The 24,679-nt window shown below is 39.0% G+C and overlaps 2 protein-coding genes across 5 annotated transcripts in view; one reads left to right on the top strand and one right to left on the bottom strand.

Moving 5' to 3' along the window:
- Positions 1-24,679, bottom strand: part of slc48a1a (solute carrier family 48 member 1a) — a 1,064,469-nt gene that overhangs the window by 218,466 nt on the left and 821,324 nt on the right. The gene's annotated exons all lie outside the window — the stretch shown is intronic.
- LOC114644657 (vitamin D3 receptor A) overlaps positions 1-24,679 on the top strand; it is a 177,549-nt gene that overhangs the window by 111,783 nt on the left and 41,087 nt on the right. For all 4 annotated transcript variants that reach the window (XM_028792701.2, XM_051924361.1, XM_051924360.1 and 1 more), the window contains one exon: positions 7,214-7,344. In XM_028792701.2, the coding sequence (XP_028648534.1) occupies positions 7,214-7,344 (131 nt within the window). The remainder of the gene's footprint in view (positions 1-7,213; positions 7,345-24,679) is intronic.

Raw genomic sequence — 24,679 nt, 5'->3', positions numbered from 1 at the left:
TGGTTCCTATTACAGTGAATGAGCACCTGACACTGTACTTTCTTCCCTGGGGGAAGCTGAGGTCTTAGAACGGAAGTTTGTTGATGCTGTATCATCTTTTCTTTTTCCATCGCCTTTTCCTGTAAGAAGCGACGACGAAGTTCCTCTGCAAGGTGAGCTATGAACACTCTTCTTTTCTCAGCGGACCCCGTGCATGCCTTATACAGTACGTGTGCGTTCATCGCTGCTAGGTCAAGGATGTTGTAGAACACAGCAACCGGCCACCTGCGTGTTCCTGTTCGCACTGAACAAGCACGCGCCTTCTGGTCCATGATGTCAACGCCACGCTGGGGAAAAAAGAAAGACAAATATATGTGACATTTTGAAGAAATCATTTTATCACCAGAATAGCACCAGAATACTTCGTCACACTAATATTTTTTTCATTAGCATACCTTCATGTGGTTGTAGTCTGTGACCGTGTTTGGTTTTTTTTTTTTTATCTTGCCCAATCTCCACATCATGGTGCATTGTGCTGAGAATGCAGACAGACTTCATCTTTTTGGGCACATACACTGTCAGCATGGCACTGGGAGATCTAAACACCAGCGTGGAGAATTGTTCATGTACTGAACTGACTTTAGCTGCAGGTGGAAGTTCCCGTCGCACTTTATTCATGGTGCCAAGCAGAGCTGTATTGCGGTGCAGCAGTCTATTAGCCAGCGAAAGTGACGTGAAGAAGTTGTCTGTTGTTCAAGGCAAGGCTTGAGCTAGGAGAGAAGTTCATTCTAAGTCGGTGGGGGGATGGAATAGCTGGCTGCTAGTAGCTTTTGTTTATCAGCACATTTCGATGACAAAGGACTCTGGCGGAGAGGTGCAAACGGATTTAAGACGCGATTTAAGGTGGGACGGATTTACGAGTTTTTTCGTAGGCTCTGGTAATTCTAGTGTTAAGAAGTAATTAAGAAAGCTTACAGAGTGCTCAGTTACATTGTGTTCACAAAGTACTGTATATAATATACTGTAAGTCAAAGGAGGTATGCTTAAGCTTTCTAACACCTCTGGAGTACTGTGTGCAGTTTTGATCTCCAAGCTTCAAAAAAGATATAGCAGCTCTAGAAGAAGACTAGAGAATAGTGACTAGGCTGTTGACAGAACTGCAGGGTATGAGAAAAGATTAACAGAGTTAAACCTTTTCAGTTTAAGCAGAAGGAGAGTAAGGCGTGACACGCTTTAAGTATTTTAAATCATGAAAGGAATTAATACTGTGGACCATAAGTGTTAATGTAAAATATGAGCTGATTATGAACATGGGAACACAATTGGAAACTTGATAAGAGCGTATCTCATACACAACATTAGGATGTTTTCCTTTACACAGAGAAAGAAAAACACAAGGAAAATGTTACTAAGTAGTGTGGTAGTTGGTAGGACTTCAGGGACCTTCAGAACTAGACTTGATGCTATTTTACAGGAATTAGGTGAAATGTATTGATGAGCTTTGTTGGGCAGAATGGCCTGTTCTCATCAAAAATCTTCTGATTTTATAATGTTCTAAAAATAAAGGTAAAAATTATATATAACACGCTAACTCTCCCTTAAAGGAGGTGATTTTTTTGTGACTCTGCCACTGTGGAGTTCATAGTTCCCATAGTGTACACTGTCAAGTGATTATGTATTAGCATGTCATTCAGTAAAAATGCTTGCATTTATTTGGAACTGAATTTTCCTAGTATCTTATCACTTTTTTTTTCTTTTTTTTTGTGTGTGTGTGTGATAGTGGCTGCTAGTAGAGCTGATTGGGAACTTTGGATCAATTCCCAGCCATCTGAACTTTGTCCAAAAAAAAAAATTATGGGTTGTTTGCCCATCTTCTGAATGGCAGCTATCCAGACAACAGGATGAGGCACAAGTTGTGAATGAAGCTAGCTAACATTTGGGTGAAAGGTTTCCTAAAGTGAACACGGGGACTTAATTTAAGTTTAAAGGGGCACTTGAGAGCAAGGGAGACAATAGTGATTAGCTAAATAGGGAGTCTCCCATATGGCCCATCATAAGTTAATAGATAAAACACTAAGCTTTATCTTAGTGTTTCTCCTTTTCTCCACCACAAATACTCCAAGCAGGTTATTAAAGCAGCTGGTGCAGGTGTCTTCTTGTCTGTTCTGTTGAAATGATTCTAGGCTTAGTTTTGTATAGTTCTGTTCACTGATTGCACACTGATAGTGTTGTAACAAGTCTTTAACAAACTGAAAAGAGTTAATTTACCTTACACAAACAGTCTCTAGACACATTGCTGTAAATGGGTTGGCTGAACCACTTGACCCATACCAGATTCGCTTCTTTAGATCTGGACCACTCAAATGTCACCATCCTGCTGACCCAATCTGCAGGTGTAGCCAACCTATACTTAAATAACCTGTCTCAGGTTGTGATGTGTATGCTGTCTTGGATTAGCAAGATTTACTCTGAGCCTGCCTTGCTGCCTCTCCCCTCTTGTGGCTCCAAATGCTTCTTCCTCTCTGCACTTTGCACCAAGGAAGCAGAATGTGAACAAACTGCTGGAATGAGTCATGTATACTCAGATATCTTATCATACATCATCCTTGCCAAGATTCCATATTTCATCCAGAAAGAGGGTCAAGGGCAACGTAGTGATGTTTCACATTAAAAAGCAGAGGTACATTATATGTGAATTAAAGCCTAGCATGTTGGATGAATTGCTTAGGGTCACACGGTGAGCCAGAGTTGAGAATTAAATGATAGCCTTGAGGTTTTAGGTTGAATGCATACTGTATGTGCTGACATGCAGCAGAAGGAATAATTGGCAAAAAGACATTGCTGGGAACTATGACAGACCAGTTTAAGGATGTCAGTCATGCATGAATTTCTGTTGTAGGAAATCATGGTTCTGCAGGAAGTCAAAAGTGAAAAAATAGGAACTTTGCATAGAATACATCACATCCAGGAATTGAATCAGTGTCCAAGCATTCTCAAACCAGCTTAGTCAGTTCAGGGTCACAGGGAAACTGGAGCTTTTCTCATTGGCAGCAGGTGCAACGCAGGAAGCAACCCTGGCTGGGATGCATCTCATGGCCTGCTCTTACACACCCACACTTGAATCAGGCCAAATTTAGAATTAATTTAACATTTATTCATTTGTCAACTTGTTTATTTGGTTGCTTATTTATTCATTGTAGAATTTTTATTTATTATTGTATATTGCCATACCCCCACCCAAATACTGGTGTGTCTTTGCGGGCCCACCCTTGTGAGACCTTTCTGACGTGAAGGAGGCCAGAGTAAATGCTCTGTTGACTCCCCATAAGAGCACCAATCATCCATGACCTCACACCATCTTTATTCTATGTAGTTCTCTTATTTGGTGGACACCATGCAAAGACACCAGTCCTGCTCCTACAGTGTAATTTTTTACATATAATTCTAACAAGTGAGAGTCAACAGACAAAATATATCACCTTTCTGGACACAATTACATTGCACTTATTTTTATACATATAACAGACTACATGGTGCTTTTCTTTCTGAATACCAGTCAAAGGATCATTTCAAGGGCAGAATAACATTACATAATATAATCATTCTCAAACATGCTTAATCCAGTTCAGGGTTGGCCTGTAGCAATTCCTGGCAGCACTGGTGAGAGTCGGGAATCAACCTTGAATGGAACATCAGTCTATCACAGGACCAACAAATGCTCACACACAGTGGGCCAATTTAGAATCACCAATTAACCTTAACAGTATTTTATTTTTATTCCTACAGTGTATGTGATTGTTTATTCATTGTACATTATAGAAAGTTGCTATTTATTGTTTGACCCCCATAGTCCTATGGATCGTCAGAGCCAATGGTGGAAGCCTTTTATCTTGACCAGGGTCGTTTCCTTTCTTGAGCCAAGTGCACTGCATTAGGGATATCCATTGTAGTCCATTCCCTGATATCATCCAACTATCTTTTTTCTGTTTTCCTTCATTCCTTGTTCCTTCAGCTCTTCCAAACATTACTATCTTTATTAAGCGAAGGCTCTTAAAAATATTTTTATTATACCAACTAAATATCAACTGAAACAGCTTTACAAATGCGAAGTTACATAACACAACTTTTTGTCATAGGGTTCCAAACTCTATCCTAGCAGCATTACCTGCACAGTAGAAAAGAGTCTCAATCTAGTGAATTCCAGCCCCCATTCATACAAGTCCAGTTTAGAGTTGCCAGTCTAACTAGCGTATGTTTTGCATGAGTAGCACAAGGAGAATGTGAAAATTCCACACAGACCCAGGATGCTGGATCCATAAAGAAAGTGATGCTACCTAATGTGCCACCCTGCTGCCCACTTATAAATGTTTACATATATATTTTACCAATAGACTTGTAAGCGGGCGGCACGGTGGCGCAGTGGTAGCGCTGCTGCCTCGCAGTTAGGAGACCCGGGTTCGCTTCCCGGGTCCTCCCTGCGTGGAGTTTGCATGTTCTCCCCGTGTCTGCGTGGGTTTTCTCCGGGCGCTCCGGTTTCCTCCCACAGTCCAAAGACATGCAGGTTAGGTGGATTGGCGATTCTAAATTGGCCCTAGTGTGTGCTTGGTGTGTGGGTGTGTTTGTGTGTGTCCTGCGGTGGGTTGGCACCCTGCCCAGGATTGGTTCCTGCCTTGTGCCCTGTGTTGGCTGGGATTGGCTCCAGCAGACCCCCGTGACCCTGTGTTCGGATTCAGCGGGTTGGAAAATGGATGGATGGATGGACTTGTAAGCAGGTTAACAGACTACTTTTTTATATAGTATGTTTCAATCATGAACACTGCCTCAGTGTGCTTTGACAATATAAAGCTCTAGAATTTTGTTTGATTTTATTTGTGAACATTTTGTTGATTTGCAGGTCAAAAATTGAACTACCATCTTATTTTATATATGTTTGCACTGCATAGGCATATCACTTAAAACCTGAACTTCAAGCCACAAGTTTGCTGGTTCAATACCAAACTTTGACTAGCAACATAACCCTGAATAGGTCATTCAAATTCTCTTGTGTTCATTTGAAACCATACAATATGTACAAAAAATGATTACATCTGCCTGAAGAATAGTCATGAGTTGCCTTGAAAGCATGCATATTGTAATCCTTTTAGTTTGCCAAAAAAAGGCGTTATTTTGCTTGACAGCTCAAATATAAAACCATTATCTATATATATAAAATCCCTATGTGCGTCCAGGTGTCCGTGTGTGGGTGTCTTCTGATGAAGTGCGCGTGCGCGGGGCACGGTGCGATGTGCGATATTACTGTCAGAGAAAGTTAGAGGCGTTTTACGGAAATACAAACCAGTATTACTGCGAGAGGAAATTAAAGGTACACAATACAGTGACGCATATTACAGCCACATACAAGCCAGTATTACTGTCAGAGGAGATTAAAGGCATATTACCGACGCGCACGCCTGTATTACTGCCAGAGAAAATTAAAGGTATATTACGGACGTACAAGCCAGCGGATGTACAAGACGGTATCCTTCAATAAGGGTGCACACAGGCATCCTTCAATAAGGGCGTGCACAAAAAGGCGAGCCTCAAAAGGGCGACCTCAATTGAGCGCGGCGAATAAAGGCGTTCGAAGGCGAGCTTCAAAAGGGCGACCTCAATTGGGCGCAGCGATTAAAGGCGCGCGTAAATAAAGATCTGCACCTTTGTTGCTCTTCACATATTCCAGAGCCATTTGAACTAAATTATCTACGAACGCCTTTATTCGCTGCACTCAATTGAGGTCGCCCTTTTGAAGCTTGCCTTTTTGTGCACGCCCTTATTGAATAGAGCCGTACAAGACAGTATTACTGTCACAGAAAATTAAAGACACACAATACACGGCGGTCAGCTCAGCAGGTAAACATCAACAAAAGAAAGGCTGAAAGACAAAGAAAAATACGACGAACAAAAAGAATGAGGTCAAAGTCCCTTGCCATTTAATATAGACTGTTCCTACTAATGTTTATGCACTACTGTTCTAGCGCCCGTTATTGTAACGGGCTAAATGACTAGTATAAAATAAAGGTTGTTTGTATAATGAACATATCCCAAGGTTTGTTAAAAAATTGTATTATATCTATGTGCTTGTACTCCTATTTTTACTGTCTGAACATAGGTAAGATTAATGAAATTTGTCCAGGATTACATAGTACATTGGAGCCAGGAATTGAATTGGCATCTTTGTAGTCTAAAACCCAGTTCTTTTTCACTAGGCCTTCAGGACGTGGATTGTGGGACCCGTTTCAGCAGTCACGTATAACAGTGTCCACAATCACCAAGTTCCTTTGTTAATGCACTTATTTAATTTCATAGGTTGACCTTGGCTTGGCTGGGTAGAATTGGCATAAAGGTCCGACACCGACTAAGCAACAGATAAATGTAGAATGAAATGACTGGGGTGGGGTGCTTTTGGATGTGTGCTTGGTTTTAATAATGAAAACTGCATTTTGGAAGGGAACAGGCATGAGATTGATATGGTTTAGCAGCAGTTTTGGTTTTTGTATTCAACCTTAATCTTAATTTCACACACATTTCACATTTCTGGCTCCAGAGTGTGAAATTTGAATCACATGTGGTCACTCTCTAAATCTAGTTTCCCTTTGCATTTGTAGATATATATATGAAACATCATGTGTACAATTGAAATGTGTCCTGATGAGCACATTGCAGAGGAGAAAATGTTGGCTTTAGATTGCCCCTTTTGGTAAGATGTGTGCCCCCTTGTGGCTAAATGATAATTTATTTCCACCACTTGGTAAAAATGGTAAAACAAATTGCACAAAACTTCTCATACTGTAACTCAAGATGACAATCACTGTAAACATTGGTTGAAAGAGAAAGGTACTTTATAATAGATATGACAGATTGTATATGATAAATGGATAGAGAAGATGTGCTGTATAATAAAGAGATATGAAAGGGACTATATCAGATAGATGTATTAAAGATATATATACTGTGTATATATATATATATATATATATATATATATATATATATAATGAATAGTGTGATAGATAGAAAGGATGATATAGTAGTGTAATAGATGTACACTGTAAATTAGTCACAAAGAGGGTGGACAGTGTTGGGTATGGTGACCTGTAATTTTGCTATCCTCTTTCTTTCCACTGCCTCTAGTCAGTCCAGGGTCTGTCTTGTAATGCAGCCATTGCTGATTCTTTCCACTTTCTTAATCTTCCAGGCGCAGCATGAAGCGGAAAGCTATGTTCACCTGCCCCTTCAATGGTAACTGCACCATCACTAAGGACAACCGAAGGCACTGCCAGGCCTGCCGACTAAAGCGCTGCGTAGACATTGGCATGATGAAAGAGTGTGAGTTTTCCAGTTTCAGGGGGATGGTAATGGGTTTGTTACAACTCGTGAATTTTAATTTCCGTCTTTATTAAAATTTTTACTTTTAGGTTTGGCTTGTTGGGTTATATTTATTTTGTAGTGCCATTCACCATGCAGGTAAAAAACAACCTAGCAACCCAGAACAGGTTAAACAATGCATTGAGTTGGGAGGATGTAGATGTCACATTGGGGAAAGGGATGATGCTTACCCTCACTTCCCTGGTGATTATTTTATACAGGCCAACAAGCAGTTTCTTGTAAGAATAAATTTAATTGAAGGGAGTCTTGGGATATTTGTTTTGGGCCTGGCTGGGTGTAAGGATAGGCTTAAAACATTGGAGTTGTAAAACATTGAAGTTGAACCTGAAAAAGCACATTAATAATCAAGTCCTCAAGTAAAATCTAAAACTCTGTAAAGGTTACAGTTTCTCAATTAACCCTGCAATGCCAGTAAACCATTTTTTCTACTGTAGAATAATGATACATTATCTGGTTGCTTTATTTGTTATTAATTTATTAATTTTTTCATCAGTCTATCTCAGCGGTTCTCAAACTGGGATCTGCGCGGTTTCGGTGGGACCGTGAGAAATGATTGCATATTTATACTATTTATATTTTTACAATTATTAACCTTTACCATCCGAGGAGAAGTAAGTGACTGAGCTCCGTCATTACCCCCTCCCCCTAGACCCGACCACTAATCCGCTGTTCCGTTATTCGCTGCCACCGCATTGTTTTTCCACCGTTATCGCTCGGCACAAACCAGCCCTTATTATTTTTATCATTATCAGAAATTAGCGATTCTTTCGTAGAATCAAAACACTCGCGAACAGTTTTCGTATGTTTTAGAAGCAAATAAGAGTGCTAAAGGTGGATACAGATAATCAACAAACAACATATTTTACATTTTTTGTGTTTTTAAGTGGTGAAATTGCCCGCTCAATGCAAATGGTTAAGGCAAGCAGATGCATCTATCCCATTAAAATTTTAACTTAAATTTAATAACTAAGATGTACGTAATATTTTCTGAATAAATGTTTGTCAAAAAATGTTTTATTCACAGCAGCCTGTACCTATGCAGTGCAGCGCAGTGGGTATGTGGCACCCTTGTGCAAAGTATTTGGCGCCCCCATTTTTTTTGAAATAATATTGATTTTTTCATTTTTAATAAAAGGGTCCGCGGGCCATCAAACAATTTTTAAAGGGACCTCCACACAAGAAATTCTAAAGAAGTTTGAGAACCGCTGGTCTATCTATTCACTTTCCAATACATTTTGTCCTACTGAGGGCCAGTGGGAAATTCAGTTCTACAATAAATTATGACTTATTATTTCTGTTTTATTTGACTGAAGGTAATGTTAGCATTGTAACTTTAAAGGCAGATATATGTCAATTGATTATGATTACACCTAACAAGAAAAATCCTTAGACTCTGTTCATCACATTTAATTGGGAACAGCAGACAATAGCAGGAATAACTCACAAATGGATGGCAAAAAGTTACAAGAGAAAAGGCCACTCTTTAAATGGGTTGCATTGAACAGCAGGCACTGTCATCTTAAAAGTCATTTGTTGATCCCAACCACTGAGGTAGAAGTAGGATGCACAGCTTTAAATGTAAAATCTTTGAGGTATCAATTTCTTCTGTGTACAGGGAAATTGTCTCACGGAGGTGTTCTGATATCCGAGAGGACACACAAAGTGACTTATGCAGAGCTGTTTTTGTCAGTATGCTCAGAGTGGCCTTGTTGTCAGAGCTGAGTAACCTCACCTGTGGAGTCTTCAAAAAATGACTATGCATTAGGCAGTAGTCCTTTATGTGAAACATGCAGAATATTTAATTATGCAAACAAATCTGTTTCAGTACTTATGTAATTTTAAGCTTTTAAGGTAAGAATATATAAAAGAAAATTATACCTTCAAACCTATGAAATCCAACTAGTGGTTGCTAGGGGACAAAGCTTATCCCGGCAGCATTGGGGTCAAGGTAGGAACGACCCCTTGACGGGGTACCAGCCCATCTCTAAACCACTCCCTGCCCCGTTTAAACCCACAATCTCAAAATTAGAATTTCTAGCCAGACTAATATTCATATCTTTGTAGATGTGGGAAGAAAAATGGGGTACCCATAGGAAAATCCATAAAGTGTAATTTCAAAGTTTGTAGCTTCTTTTTTGGTAGTCGAATTTTCAAATTACATTACAAGTCTGTAGAGGGCCAGCAGAAAGAAAAGACAAGAACAATCTTCAGACACAAGACCAGAAATACACTAGACAGAACATCCGTGATCTACGAGGGACGTTCAAAAAGTTTCTGCACTTTTATATTTTCGCTGGAAACGGTGAAGGCGGAAGGAGTAGTAATTGGGCATTAAAAAGTTGGTATGATGCTGGGAAAATTGCTTTGCAAACAAAGGTGACTATGTAGGAAAGTGATGTAATTTGTTTTTGAAATTCTTAATAAATAGAATTAAAAAAAAAGTGTGGAAACTTTTTGAACGTCTGTCGTAGAATGATGCAAAATGCAATCTTCAATGTGCAGTTTATTGTACAACATTAAATACCTGCTTGAGTATCCAATGTTTATTTTATATATCAAATTAGTAGTGAGCAGTCTTCAAGTACAACCTAATGCAATGAAATACATGTTTTATTTATTCATTGATTTTACTTAATCATAATGGGCATTGACATTCATACCATTCTAGTTAAGCCAAAGGCATCTTCAACGGTAGACTGATAAGCTGCACTGCTGGAAAGAGTGCAATAGCATCATGCTCATTCCCCTTACTGGCAGGTTGGTAGACTGCAGTATTTTTGCTGCAGCATTCTATGTCGTATAATTGCTGCTGAATTTTGTTTTTAATTTTCTTTAAGATAAATCATGTCAGTCTATCTATCTACCTCTGTCTGTCTGTCTATCTGTCGATCGATCATACTTTTCATTACATAGCCATGGAGAGCCTGTCCTTGTCCTAACACAAAGCAGGAACCAATCATAGACGGTCTATCACATCTTACTGTTGCTCTCACTTGACAAATAATCTAAAATTTCAAAGTTCTGGATGCGAAAGGAAAAAAAAGGAGTTTTCAGATAAAGCTGGTGCAAACACCACATTGACCAGAATAGAGGTCTCTGCTTTCTTTATTGGAAAATTGCATTCTGCCTGTGTCTGCTTATTCTTTTTTTTTTTTTAACTAGGTTCTGAGGTTTTCATTCCAACTAAGAGGTTTTCCTCAACTAAGATTACTTGGTATCTCTTAATCTACTTAGAGTGTGTCTGAGTAAGTGTGTGTGTGTCTGTGTGCATGCCTGCGTGTGCAAGAGAGATTGTGTCCTGTGATGAACTGGTACCCTATCCAGGGCTGGTTTCTTCCTTGAACCCTTTGTTCACACAACTGTACATGTATCAACTCAAGCGCAATTGAAAATATTGCTGAAGTCCATCGTTCTTAGGTTTATATATGCCCTTTCATACTAAACATTATCATGCAGCCTGTTCTAAAGCAACCAAGAAAATGACAAACGTAAATTATTCTTTATTTTAAGTTATGTCCCTTTCTTAATGATAACACTTATGAAGATTGTTCCAATGCAATAAAAACCTGGTTATTTTTCAGTTTATGTAGGATGTTTGGTAAAACAAATGCTAGCCTGAAGCATACAGTAACAACAACAACATTTATTTATATAGCACATCTTCATACAAATAATGTAGCTCAAAGTGCTTTACATGATGAAAAAAAGACATAAAGTAAGATATAAAATAAGACAACACTAATTAACATAGAATAAGAGTAAGGTCCGATGGCCAGGGAGGACAGAAAAAACAAAAAAAAACTCCAGATGGCTGGAGAAAAAAAATAAAATCTGCAGGGGTTCCAGACCATGAGACCGTCCAGCCCCCTCTGGGCATTCTACCTAACATAAATGATCAGTCCTCTTTGTATTTTAGGGTTCTCATGGAGGGTCTTGATGATGATGGTCATGTACACTTCTGGCTTTTAATCCATCCATGGTGCTTTGATTAGGTGATGGTGCCGCAGGTCGCCACCACAGAAAACCAGGAAAAGAAACAGAAGAGAGAGTAGGGGTTAGTACAGATTTTAGAGCCACCATGAATAATTATGATAATTAATTGAATATACAGAACATCAGGATTAAATTAAAATGAAGTTATGAGAAAGCCATGTTAAAGTAATGTGTTTTTAGTAGTTTTTTAAAGTGCTCCACTGTGTTAGCCTGGCGAATACCTATTGGCAAGCTATTCCAGATTTTAGGTGCATAACAGCAGAAGGCCACCTCACCACTTCTTTTAAGTTTAGCTCTTGGAATTCTAAGCAGACATTCATTTGAGGATCTAAGGTTACGATTTGGAATATTAGATGTCAGACATTCCGATATATAAGATGGAGTGAGATTATTTAAGGCTTTGTAAACCATAAGCAGTATCCATCCATCCATCCATTTTCCAACCCGCTGAATCCGAACACAGGGTCACGGGGGTCTGCTGGAGCCAATCCCAGCCAACACAGGGCACAAGGCAGGAAACAATCCTGGGCAGGGTGCCAACCCACCGCAGGACACACACAAACACACCCACACACCAAGCACACACTAGGGCCAATTTAGAATCGCCAATCCACCTAACCTGCATGTCTTTGGAATGTGGGAGGAAACCGGAGCGCCCGGAGGAAACCCACGCAGACACGGGGAGAACATGCAAACTCCACGCAGGGAGGACCCGGGAATTGAACCCAGGTCCCCAGATCACCCAACTGCGAGGCAGCAGCGCTACCCACTGCGCCACCGTGCCGCCCCATAAGCAGTATTTTAAAGTCAATTCTGAATGACACAGGTAACCAGTGTAGTGAAATCAAAACTGGAGAAATGTGCTCGGATTTTCTTTTCCTAGTTAAGATTCTAGCAGCTGCATTCTGCATTAGTTGCAAATGATTTGTGTCTTTTTTGGGTAGTCCTGAGAGGAGTGCGTTACAGTAATCTAGCCGACTGAAAACAAAATCGTGAACTAATTTCTCAGCATCTTTCAGTGATATGAGAGGTCTAACTTTTGCTATGTTTCTTAAGTGAAAAAAAATGCTGTCCTAGTGATCTGATTAATATGCGATTTAAAATTCAGGTTACAGTCAACAGTTACCCCTAAATTCTTTACCTCCGTCTTGACTTTTAATCCTAATGCATCAAGTTTGTTTCTGATAACCTCATTATATCCATTATTGCCAATCACTAAAATTTCTGTTTTCTCTTTATTTAGCTTGAGAAAATTACTACTCATCCATTTAGAAACACAAGTAAGACATTGTGTTAGTGAAACAACAGAGTCGGGGTGTCAGGCGGTCTTGATAAATATAGCGGCGTGTCATCAGTTTAGCTGTGGTAACTCACGTTATGCCCTGAGATAATCTGACCTAATGGAAGCATGTAAATCGAAAAGAGCAGCGGACCCAGGATAGAGCCTTGTGGAACACCATATAGAATATCATGTGTCTTTGAGTTGTAATTTCTACAACTAACAAAGAATTTTCTACCTGCCAGGTAGAATTCAAACCAATTTAAGACACTGCCAGAGAGGCCCACCCATTGACTAAGGCGATTTCTAAGAATATTGTGATCAATGGTGTCAAATGCAGCACTCAGATCTAAGAGGATGAGAACAGATAAATGGCCTCTGTCTGCATTTACCTGCAAGTCATTTACAACTTTAACGAGTGCAGTTTCTGTACAGTGATTTGTTCTGAAACCCGACTGAAACTTATCATGAATAGCATATTTATCGAGGTGGTCATTGTATCTTTTGTATCAATTGTATCTAAAGCCAATTACAAAACTATTATGCTCCATTGTATGCAGTGTCCATAGTAATGCCATTTATGAATTGGATTGTAATTTTATACAGCACCTTAAACAATCCACCCTATTCTAAAGTATATTCTGAAGGAATTGAGAAAACTACAAAAACACATGTAAGTTGCTCTTCATTTTATATAGCACAATTCATAGTTATTAAATGTATGTAGTACATTCCAGTGCAGTTAAAATCTATCATTGAACAGTTTATATAGCAACTTTCGTAGCTAATACTTTTAAAAGGTATAAGTCTAATTAAATCAATCTTGCATGAATTACCAATCTGTCCCAAGGCACATGCATGCACACACCCACATTCACTTATATAGAGTGAGTTTAGAATAGCCATTTACGTCATTTTGTGGTGTCTGGTATTAGGGTGATAACCAGAATACACTGTCATCACAAGGAGATCATGCACACTCCACAAAGATAGTGACCAGTGCACAAATCTATCCTTATTCTCTTTGGATGGTGAATCTCTTAACCACCATTTTAAAACTAACACTTATTTGTAATTTATAGCATCTATATCATGAAGCACATTTTGAAGTAGTCAAAACTACAAAGGGGACAAAATTTCATCAGAGGCTCATCCTCAATCCTCTTTACCTAACTTGTGTGCCACCACAGCTACATTTCAGCAAACAACATTTAGGTTCACTGGGTTCCAGCACAACAGAGACTTGTAATTGGTCCTGACAGCTTTTAGTGAAACACCCCACCTGGGAACTGAGAGCATTAAATCTCAATATTACTACATCACAGATGCTAAAGTGTACTGTCTCGTCTGGGTGACAGATTAATACATTTTATTAAAATGCACAAACAAATAAGGTAAAGAGTCCAATAAATACATTATTTCATACATAATGAGAGAGCTTGTTACACAAAGTTTGTAGACAAGCTTTAAAATCAAAGTCTCCCCCTCCCAATGGCAATTATCATCATTACTTTGTTTTTCAATTGAAATGGGGATTCAGATGTGAAGGTGGCATTATAGAAATCACTTGCTCCATCTGAAGATGTTTGAGAACATTGAAACCAAGAAGTGTGCAACTGAAGCATTTCATATAAAAAGCCCTACTGAAGGGGGCAAACCAGATCCAACAGCATGATGCAAACCCTGGAGAAATTCAACATTCTGGGTGCCTTGGCTCCACCCCAGCTCCTTTTGAAATTGCAGCATGATTCAGATAAAATCATCCAAGTATTTATGATCCTGTTTGGATAAAATAGTCTACTGTATCCTTAGCAGTACAGTTAGAATTGAGTTCTATACATGTATAACATTTCCAGGTGAGCAATATGGTGTAGCTAAAGCCCTTGACTATAATCCTTATGGTTGCCAGTTTAATTCCTGCCTCTGCCTCGCTGTATGACCTTAACAGAGACACAGAATCTGCCTGTTCTCTAACTGTAAAAATATTTTTGTAAATAGTTATATTGTATAATGAACTTACAGTTTATCCTAGATGTTTATATTAACAAGAACAGTATCTATCAGTCATAACAAGTATATCCTGCACACCCATTCATTTACTAAACCCATTTATTTTCAATTAGAGATATCTGGATCTTCAGCAAATTCCTCAATCATTAAGACCATGGCAGAAATGAGTCCTGTAAGGAACTGCAGACTGTCACAGGGTATACAAATTCCCACAACCATAATCATTCACACCAGGCCAATTTACTGTTACCAATCAACCTACAAGAACTTTCACACAATTGTGATAACTAAAGAACCCCAATAAAAGGAAAACATGTAAACGTCATTAACAGAGACTGGGAATCTATTTACTTGTTGATGGGCCAGAAAAATGCTGGATCAAGTCCCAGCTGTGAATAACTACGTGACTCTTAGCTAGTCATCCCCTGGGTTTAGCCAACTATTTAACTATTTAATAATCTTACTATTAAAATATTTACAATACAACAGTACTGACAAAATATTTAAAGCTGTCTGTGTTCCATAGATTGTGATACGTGGCTGTGGGGGAGCAATCTTTGGATTTGGCTGGAAAAGAACATCTGATTGTGAGGCCAAACAATAATCTAAAAATTGTTCTCTTATTAAGTCATTAAAATTTAGTCATCTGCAAAAAATTAGTCTTTCAAACGTCTTGGTCTTGCAGAAAGTTTGCACAGGTCAAATAGTGATCCATCCAGACAGTACCTGATGCAGAGTCCTAGTCTCAAATCCTTGACAGTGTGCAGCAGGACTTGGGTGAAAAACAAATTAACACTAGAATTACCAGAGCCTACAAAAAAACTCGTAGATCCGTCCCACCTTAAATCGCTTCTTAAATCAATTCGCACCTCTCCGCCATCGTCTTTTGTCTTCTAAATGTGTAGATAAAGACAAGCTGCAAGCAGCCGGCTATTCCATCCCCCCACCGACTTAGAACGTGCACGAACTTCTCCCAGCTCATGCCTTGATTGATTATCTGGGAGTGAAATGGAGTTTTAGATTGGAAATAATAGATCGTTATTTGGAACACGCGCATTTCATGTGTGTTCCGTTTCTACAATAATCTGTGTAAACACATTTTTAAAACAGAACTGTTTTTTATATTCTAGTAATAAATGACAAAATGTAGGCATAAACTATATAATGTATGAAGCCTGAAGTCCAAATATCAAAGAAACACTTTCATGAAAGGTACAAATATAACAGAACAAGTGCGGTTTTATTCAAAAATATAACTGCCGAAAAAAAAGCTGCCTTAGTGTGCGACATTGACACTCATTTACAATGACTGCCGCCATGGCGCAACAATATCAGTTGCTGACTGGGAATCAAGAGGTCACAAGTTTGATCCTGCTCGACTTCCTTTTGAGAAGTGAACTGCTCTTATTTTTACTATTTTAGAATAAAAAGATACATTTGATTTCAGTCTGTAACAACCAGTGTAATTTATGATATTTGTAAAGGTTAGCTTTGTTTTTTTTTTTTTTTATTCACTTTTCATTCTCTCAGTCGCGTTCAGGATCCTTCCCTACCCCATCTGACACTGCTGTTTTCACATAAAGACGCGCTATAGTTCTGCAGTGTATCACGATACATACGACCGCGTGTTTTATTTCCCCAATCTTGCCAGTCTCCACATGTTGCTGTGTGCTGTTTCTTTTGTACTCCAGGACATGCAGAGGAAGCATAGTAAAGAGCAGTAACTTCAGCGCTATATGCAATCATCAGACACTCCCCATCTGACACTGCTGTTTTCACATAAAGACACGCTATAGCTCACCCAAGGAGCGCCCTTCCTACATTTACGACATGTGTACTTGTTGCAGTGTACACACCTCTCTGTGCTATGGTTCCTATTACACTGAACAAGCACCTGTAATTTGCAGCTCTATTCATTATCTCAAAACACCACGCACATTCACAGTAATTCCCAGTTATGTCCACCACTCACACCCACGCCCACAACCATACAGAACTGATTCCACATCAGAGAATTTCCAGTTCCAGCATAAATTCACATCCGATCTGATGCTGTTTGTTTTCAAATAATATTGCATTAGTGCGATGATGTTTTCACATATATTGTCTTTCTTTCAGGTGTGTAATGGAAACCACAGCATAGAGAGATGTGAGTACATTGTAACAGGTACACACGTTGCAAATGTAAGAAAGATGATCCTTGCGTGTGTGTGAACTGTTAACATTTGAATCTGATGATTGCATATAGCGCTGTCTTATTCAGTGCGCTTATTCAGAGCGCGCAAGAACATGCAGGTGGCCAGTTGCTGTGTGCTACAACATGCTGGCTGTGATTAACGCACATTTTAAAAAAAGAAAGAGATAAATATATGTGACGTTTTGATGAAATCATTTTATGATGCGAATAGTACCAATCAGAAAACATTGTCGAAGTAATGCAATATTACTTGAAAACGAACAGCGTCAGATCGGTGTGAATTTATACTGTGGCGCTGTTAGAGTCAGATCAGAAGCTGAATAAGCTCCTGTTCTGACTCTAAGTAAAAAAACATGAATTAACAGAAATAACCTCGATCGACATTTTAAACTTAATGATTTACAGTGCATACCAATTTATAAATTTTATGTCCGTTTTAGGTTACAACGAAAAAAAAGAAAAACACTTCCTCCCAAGTGGAGAATCGAACTCGGGTCTCTAAGGCACGGCAAGGCTGCTGTGCTCTGATTCTGCAAATCTTAGCGTTACGCCACGGAAGGTGTTATATCAGCCTTGAACCTTTTGTGAAAGTGTTTATTTGATGTTTGCACGTCAGGCTTCACATATTCTATAGTTTATGCCTACATTTTGTAACATTTATTACTACAATATGAAAAAGTTTCTGTTTTAACAATGTGTTTACACAGATTACTGTAGAAACGGAACACACATGAAATGCGTGTGTTCCAAATAGCGATCTATTATTTCCACTCTAAAACTCCACTTCACTCCCAGATAATCAATCAAGACATGAGCTGGGAAAACTTAGTGAACGTTCTGCGACGGTGGGGGATGGAATAGCCGGCTGCTTGCTGCTCGTCTTAATCGGCACATTTAGAAGACAAAAGAGAGGTGAGAACGATTTTAAGGTGGGCCGGATCTACGAGTTTTTTTTTTTTTTTTGACAATGCAATGATGGTAGAATCCTGGTGGAAATGTCTTGTGACATTTCTTCTACTTCCTAAATGATGGTCAAGATACCTCTTGAATGGTTTGACATTTTGCTACTTAGAAGATATCTGCTGGGCTAAAATGATTCCCCAGTGGACTGCCACAGTTTATCTCCTTGATTTCTTTCATAACTTCCTCCTCATTACTACTATTATTCAGTTCATGACAGGTTCTTTGCTGAGGAATCACACTGACTGTGACCTAATCAGTTTCGGATGTTTGGTTTAGGAGCTGGCTAAAGTGTTATATCTGTCCTAAATTAATGGCAGCCCTGTTCTTAATTATCTTGGCCCCGTGTGCAAAGAGCAGTGGAGCAAAGCAGTGTTTTACATGTCCAAAATATGAACTTGATAGAGTTAAAGAACTGTTTCCAGTTATTAGAATTAGAAAAGTGTTGGATTTCTTTAGCCTTCTTATCCTATTACTGATCATGCATTGTGCAGACTTACCTCTGAACCTAGGTCTATAATGATATGAATGTCTCTGTCTTGGTGTTGAAGCTAGGATAAGTTTGCCACTACAGAAAAGGCTTGTTCTTCTTTTCAAGCAGGTCTTTTTTGGGTTTGTTGTTATCCTTTAGTCCAAGCAGAGACTTTGCTGTCTTTGAACCAATTCAGAGAGTTGGTGACTATTTCTGAATTGGACTACCAGTCAGTGATCAGCTAAATGTATGTTTTTCATCAAGGTTGGACAAGAAATATGTACTGGTAGGAAGCACATCTGAAGCCTAGTGCTATTAAAGGCTGTACAAATGTGTTTTGACTGTTTCAGATGTTGTTTTGCAATTTGCAGCTGAAAGGTAGTTTGAACCATCCTTTGACCAGTCCAATACTCTAACCCTCTCATGGCTCACTTTTATAGGATATCCCAGATGTTTTGTTGCCGAATGATGACATAGTCTATCAAATGCCATAATTTGGATTTTAGGTGCTTTCTGGTGAACTTATATTTGTTTGTCTATGTAAATAATATACTGGTAATGAAGAGATTGTATTCTTCACAATTTTCTTAGAATCAAGAAGTCGTTGTTCTTCATCTTGTCAATACTATCCTTATTTAACACTCCTTTGTAGCAACTGTACTCACAACCTACTTGCACATTAAAGTCTCCCAACAGAATCAACTCACTGGTTGAGTCTGAGAACTGTTTAGAACTGAGGTTGACATTGAATTTCTTAATTGCCTCCTGTATGCTTATCATGATGAGAGTGACTAAATCTGTTGCTAAGCACTTAGGGTATAAGGGGAAGCGGAGCTTCATTAACTTTCTGTTAATACTAAGAGGTAAGTGTAGAGGTTGTTTCATTAGACTGGTCTTAATGGCTAGGCCCATTTACTGCGTTCTGTCCTGGTTCTGTTTTTTACCTTCTCAATAAAACATAGCCGACAGAGAGCTCAGTTAGCAGTTCTTCCTCTGCAAGCCAAGTTGTGTTCAAGGCAGCAATAGTGATATTGTATGTATCATGAAAACATCTTACCAACCAACCCAGTTTCCCCTTGAGTCTTGTGTCTACCTTATCCATAAGTAGGCTTAAATTCCAGTCTCCTAGAAGAAGTCTCTTTTCCTCATGTTCTTCATATTGAGTTCCTGGTGACATGATGCCAACCACAGTAAACTCACCAGATTTATACAGGGCAGGACTGTTTAGGCCAGCTTTTGTAGGGCCCTTCTCAAACTGGGGTGAGCATTGCTATAGCAAGGAAGGCTGCTGAGTTACCCTAGTTACTTCCAAACTTCACTGCAGTCTAATGGACACCTGCTTGTGGGGTTTTGACCTGTTGTTTTACTACTTCCCTATTGCCACAGGGCTATACAAGACAATTGGAGATAATGCACAAAGGAGCCTGTACTTGACTGGTTTTACACTGTAAAAGCCTATGCACAGTGATGATCCCTCTCTCTTGGCCTCAGAAGTCAAGGTCTTGTGGCACAAAAATTCATTATTCCTGGAGACTTCTTTTGTTGCATCAGATGGCCATGCCATGTTTAGGGCTGTATGCATTCTTGTACCTTCTCAAGATGATAAATCATTCAATTTCAGATTTCCTCCACCTGATCTGCTAAAGCAGGCTTTTCAAGCTACAGTGAACAAGTCATTATGTCAATAACCATTTACCCTCACCTGGTTTAACCAGCTTGTTAAAAGTGTTGCCCAGGGAGTCGATATTTCTAAATGAACACAGTTTCAAAGAATCACATATGAGAGGAGGGTGCCAGTAAGGACCGTTACATGAAAAGCCACACTGAGGTATGTGACAAGCCCTCAATTAAAGGTACTACTCCTCCTGTGCGATTTTGTGTACCCCAACTAATAGACATGGGTGTGGGAATGATGCTTAGAAACAATAAATACACAGATTCATAAATAAAAAAAGTGTAAATAAATACAATATATTGTGTATATATAATATAAAATATTGGGGTTTCATGATTTATATTTTTATTTTATATTTTGGTTATATTTTCAGTGGACTTTCTAGGATTAATCCCTCTGTAGTAATAATAATAATAATACATTTTATTTATTCATAGGTGCCTTTCTAAACACTCAAGGACACCGAACAATAAGTAAAACACACATTATAAACAAAACTAAAAATACAAAAATTAAAAAGTAGTCTGTAGTCTCCCCTACAACTCTAGTTTGGATTGAACATGTTGAAGAATGCTATTTTATATTTATAATTTTTTTAAGATTTCTGCATGAATGTTAATTTAACTGCTGCCTTGCCACATGCTTCACTTGGCAGAAAACAAACATCTGCTTGAGGCTCAATGAAGCAATCTAGTGGCAGTTTTATAAGAAATTAAAAACAGGAATGAGTCGCACATGTTCTGTGTAGGCAGTGCAAAAGTGTGGGAAAGCAAATTTTCTTTCCTAGTATTCCTTAAATTTTGGTTCCAGAGCACTCAGAGACACCGAGACACAAACTGCTCACCTGTTCGTGTCTCTGGTCTATGTAATCTCTCTGTTATCAGGATCATGTTTGGTAGTCAGTAGATTAGCTTTCCTCTCAGAGGGTTCTCTGTGAATTAGTCAGGTTTTCATTGATATACCATTTCCCACAATAAATATTATTATTTTTGATTTAGCAACTTCCTTTATTCAAGGTAAATTAAAAAAAACAAAGTGTAATACATAAAAATTTGAGTGATTGTAAAGTTAACAAGCAATAGACAAAAAATTCAAAAACTGAGTACAAAAAATGTAGTACTACAGTTAGGCTCGAAACAAAAAGCAATAAAAACTAGGAATTTGCCCAATGCCAAAAGTTTTTTTTTTTTTAAATCAGTAAAGCTACAGATATTCAGGAAGAGAACAGTGTATAATGAGGACGCGGGACTCGGAGTCGCAACCTTACAAAACGTTTATTCAACAAACAGCAGGAAGTTCCCTACCCCCCAACATCCTGGGCATACCGCAAAGCATCATGGGCATAGTAGTCCCATTACTACACCTCCTCCTTTTAGCTTTAGTCGTCTTTTCTTTTCTCTTTCCTTCTCAACAACACACAATGAACACTTTTTTTTTTTCACACAGCAAAACATATGCAACCATTGTTGAGAAGGAAAGAGAAAAGAAAAAGAAAAGACGACTAAAGCTAAAAGGAGGCGGTGTAGTAATGGGACTACTATTCCCATGATGCTTTGCGGTATGCCGAGGATGTTGGGGGTAGGGAACTTCCTGCCGTTTGTTGTTTCCTCACAGTTTCGCTCTGTCTGACCTTAAGTATGGCTTTAGAAAGTGTTAAATCTGAGTCCAGTTGTAGCTGTTCTGACAACTTTTTCTCTTTAATGCCAACCACAATTCTATCTCTTATAAGTTCCTCCTTAAGCACTCCAAAACCACAGTTCTCTGACAACTTATGTACAGCTGTGATGAAGGACTCTGCACTCTCCCCTTCTTGTTGCCGTCTTGAGTTAAACTGTGCTCTTTCAAAAATAACATTGTGTTTTCCCACATAATGCTGTTCAAATGCTGATTTAACAGAGTCATATTTCTTTTTATCTGCATCAGACTGAGGTAAAACCGGCAAAACATCATCAGCTGCGTCTCCCATGGCATATAAGAGCGAATTCACCTGATATTCCTCCGTTTTTTCATTGAGAGCTGTTGCAATTCTGAACCTTTCGAATCGTCTGATCCACTTCGGCCAGTCTGTGGGACAGGAAAAGTCGAACGGCTCTGGGGGAGTTATTTGCACAGTTGTCGCCATCCTGGTTGGTAAATCCCTGTTCTCCTCGCGTTCAGGATCCAAACTTTCAGATGCGTCCTCCTGCTGCACGTCTCCCTCCGCCTGCATGTGCCTCGCGGCGACTCTCACTCACACCAGCTGACTCTGCCTGACACAGCCGTGCGCACAACCTCTCATCTGTCCTGCGACGGTAATAACAACATCTTCCGAACTTTTAAAACAGACTGGAGACTTACAGTTCGTAGCTTCTGACACCATGTATAATGAGGACGCGGGACTCGGAGTCGCAACCTTACAAAACGTTTATTCAACAAACAGCAGGAAGTTCCCTACCCCCCAACATCCTGGGCATACCGCAAAGCATCATGGGAATAGTAGTCCCATTGCTCCAAACAGAATGTTATAAAGAGCAAACCAACCTAAGAATTTTTTCAAAACATATGTGTGCGAGTGGCGCCTTAACATTAGTAGATGGGAAGCAGTTCAGATGGTCACGGGACAGCTTTCTACTGAGAACAAATAAACATTGTGGCATGTAACCATGCAAGCATCTTTAGGTTAAGACAAGTGCAGTATTGAATTTGATTCTTGATGCAGTTGGAAGCCAGCAGAGAGAACAAAGCAGAAGAGTAATGTAGGCCAATCAAAGAGCTATGTTCTAGTGGAGTGGGAGACTTGTGATGGCAGTTAATAGAAGCCCTACAAGAAGACAGTTGCATTAGTACAGGCAAGAGGAAAAACAGACAGAAACAGAAAAAAAGAGTTGTATTACATCAGTGATCATGGCTCATGTCTTAAGAATGTTTTGAAGGAAGAAACAACAGAAGTAGTGAGTAAAAAATGTGCTGATTAAATGAGTGGGAATGATGTGGGGTAACTCCAAGTTTCTTGAGTGGATCTGATGTTGAAACAGTGGCATTAATCTGGGGCATTGCTTGGAGAAAAAAATGTGAATGAAAAAGATGGAAGGAGTTGGGGGAGAGTTTGTGTACAGAATATCAGACTTAGAGTTAAAGAGTATTTTCATTCATCCAGAATGAGGTAGTAGAGAGGCAGTTGGAGAATTTGCTTATTTTGCATTTAAGAACATCAGTCAGTGATTTTATTCCAAATGGGACTGTGAAAAGGCATAGCCCGTGCAGTGTTGCTAACAATCATGGTTTTCAATTGTTATTACAGAGAATTAGTCCATCAGTTTGCTTAAAGTTTGATAAGTGATTGTCATTTGATTAATCACTTGACTGTCACTTAATTAAACATACTCTGAAGCCTTATGAGCAAGTTTGCACTTATACTCAGCAAGAAGGTTTAGCTCCATCGAAGGATCAGGACAGGTACCAGGAATTACATGTGGAAAAGGTGTTCCTCAAAGCTGCAATAGCAACAAGATAGCCACCGCAAAAAGCTATTACAACACACAATTTTTGCTTTGCTTGTATTAATGAATCTTTCAACATGCAGATGAACAGTCAGGCTCGGTTTGGACACCCATGAAAAAGTAAAGTCTACAGATATGAAGGCAGCTATTAGCTGAGGTACTGTCAGTGTTCTGGCTGTTTAATTCTCCGGATGATGTCAAATCGTGAAAGATTGCATGAAAGATTACGGAGAGCAGCAGTTGTGGGATCTCAAATGTCAGAGTGTGTTTCCAACTTTTATCATTTTTAAATATTATTTTGGTACAGTAGACCAATCAGTATCTAACTGGGAACTCCACCTTGCCTTAACTTGAAATGTCAACAAAACAATGTTTCACCTGGCAGAGCACAAGAAATACTTTTTCTCAGATTTATTTGGCCTAGTAATAAAAACAAAAAGCAAGAAATGAATAATAAGAAGGAACAGCAAGCTATATAACTAGCCAATAATAATAATAGTAGTAGTAATATCAGCACAAGTAGTAGTAATAGTAGTAATCTTCTTTATATAATACGCTACTGTGGATGTCCGTTTGTCTGTCCAGGATTTTAAATCACTTGTAGCTCGCAAACCGTTTGAACTATTGACATGAAATTTAGTACGCATACACTATGTGATGTCTACTGTCCGCTTTTGGGGTGATGATTGACCTCCAAGGTTATTCCTCTTTTTATTTTTATTTTATTTTATTGTAGAATCAACTCTCGGCAGCGGCCAGCAGGGCGGCCGTGCAGAGCATGCGTACGGGCTTCGTTCTTATTCCCTACCACCTTCGCTGTCACTTCTCCTACCTCTTCATATCTTAAATCATTCTTGAGGCAGATTGAAGACTTAAGTGGCAGCTTTTGTGAAAAATTAAGGAAAACGTACTAAGTAATTGCAACACAAACACTGACTTAATCAGTTTTAACCTGAAAAGATGCCGACGAAAGAAGAGAAGAAGTGGACCGCTAGGGTGGAGAAAAGAAGAGCTGCTCAGGAAGAGGTTAAATCATCTGCTCAGGAAGAGGTTGGTCTCTGAGCAAACAAATGCTAAACATACAGAGAAAGAGTATGAAAACTATGAATGCTCAAGTGAAGTGTATTATCGTGCAGTACGTGGTTACTGGTAATTTATAAATTGAATATGAAGTAACATAGTGGTTAGAAGGCTGTTTATTAAATATACA

The sequence above is a fragment of the Erpetoichthys calabaricus genome, chromosome 3, assembly GCF_900747795.2.
Source record: "Erpetoichthys calabaricus chromosome 3, fErpCal1.3, whole genome shotgun sequence".
Classification (NCBI taxonomy): Eukaryota; Metazoa; Chordata; class Cladistia; order Polypteriformes; family Polypteridae; genus Erpetoichthys; species Erpetoichthys calabaricus.
The sequence above is the reverse complement of the archived record's forward strand: the minus strand, read 5'-3'. Positions and strand labels throughout refer to the sequence as shown.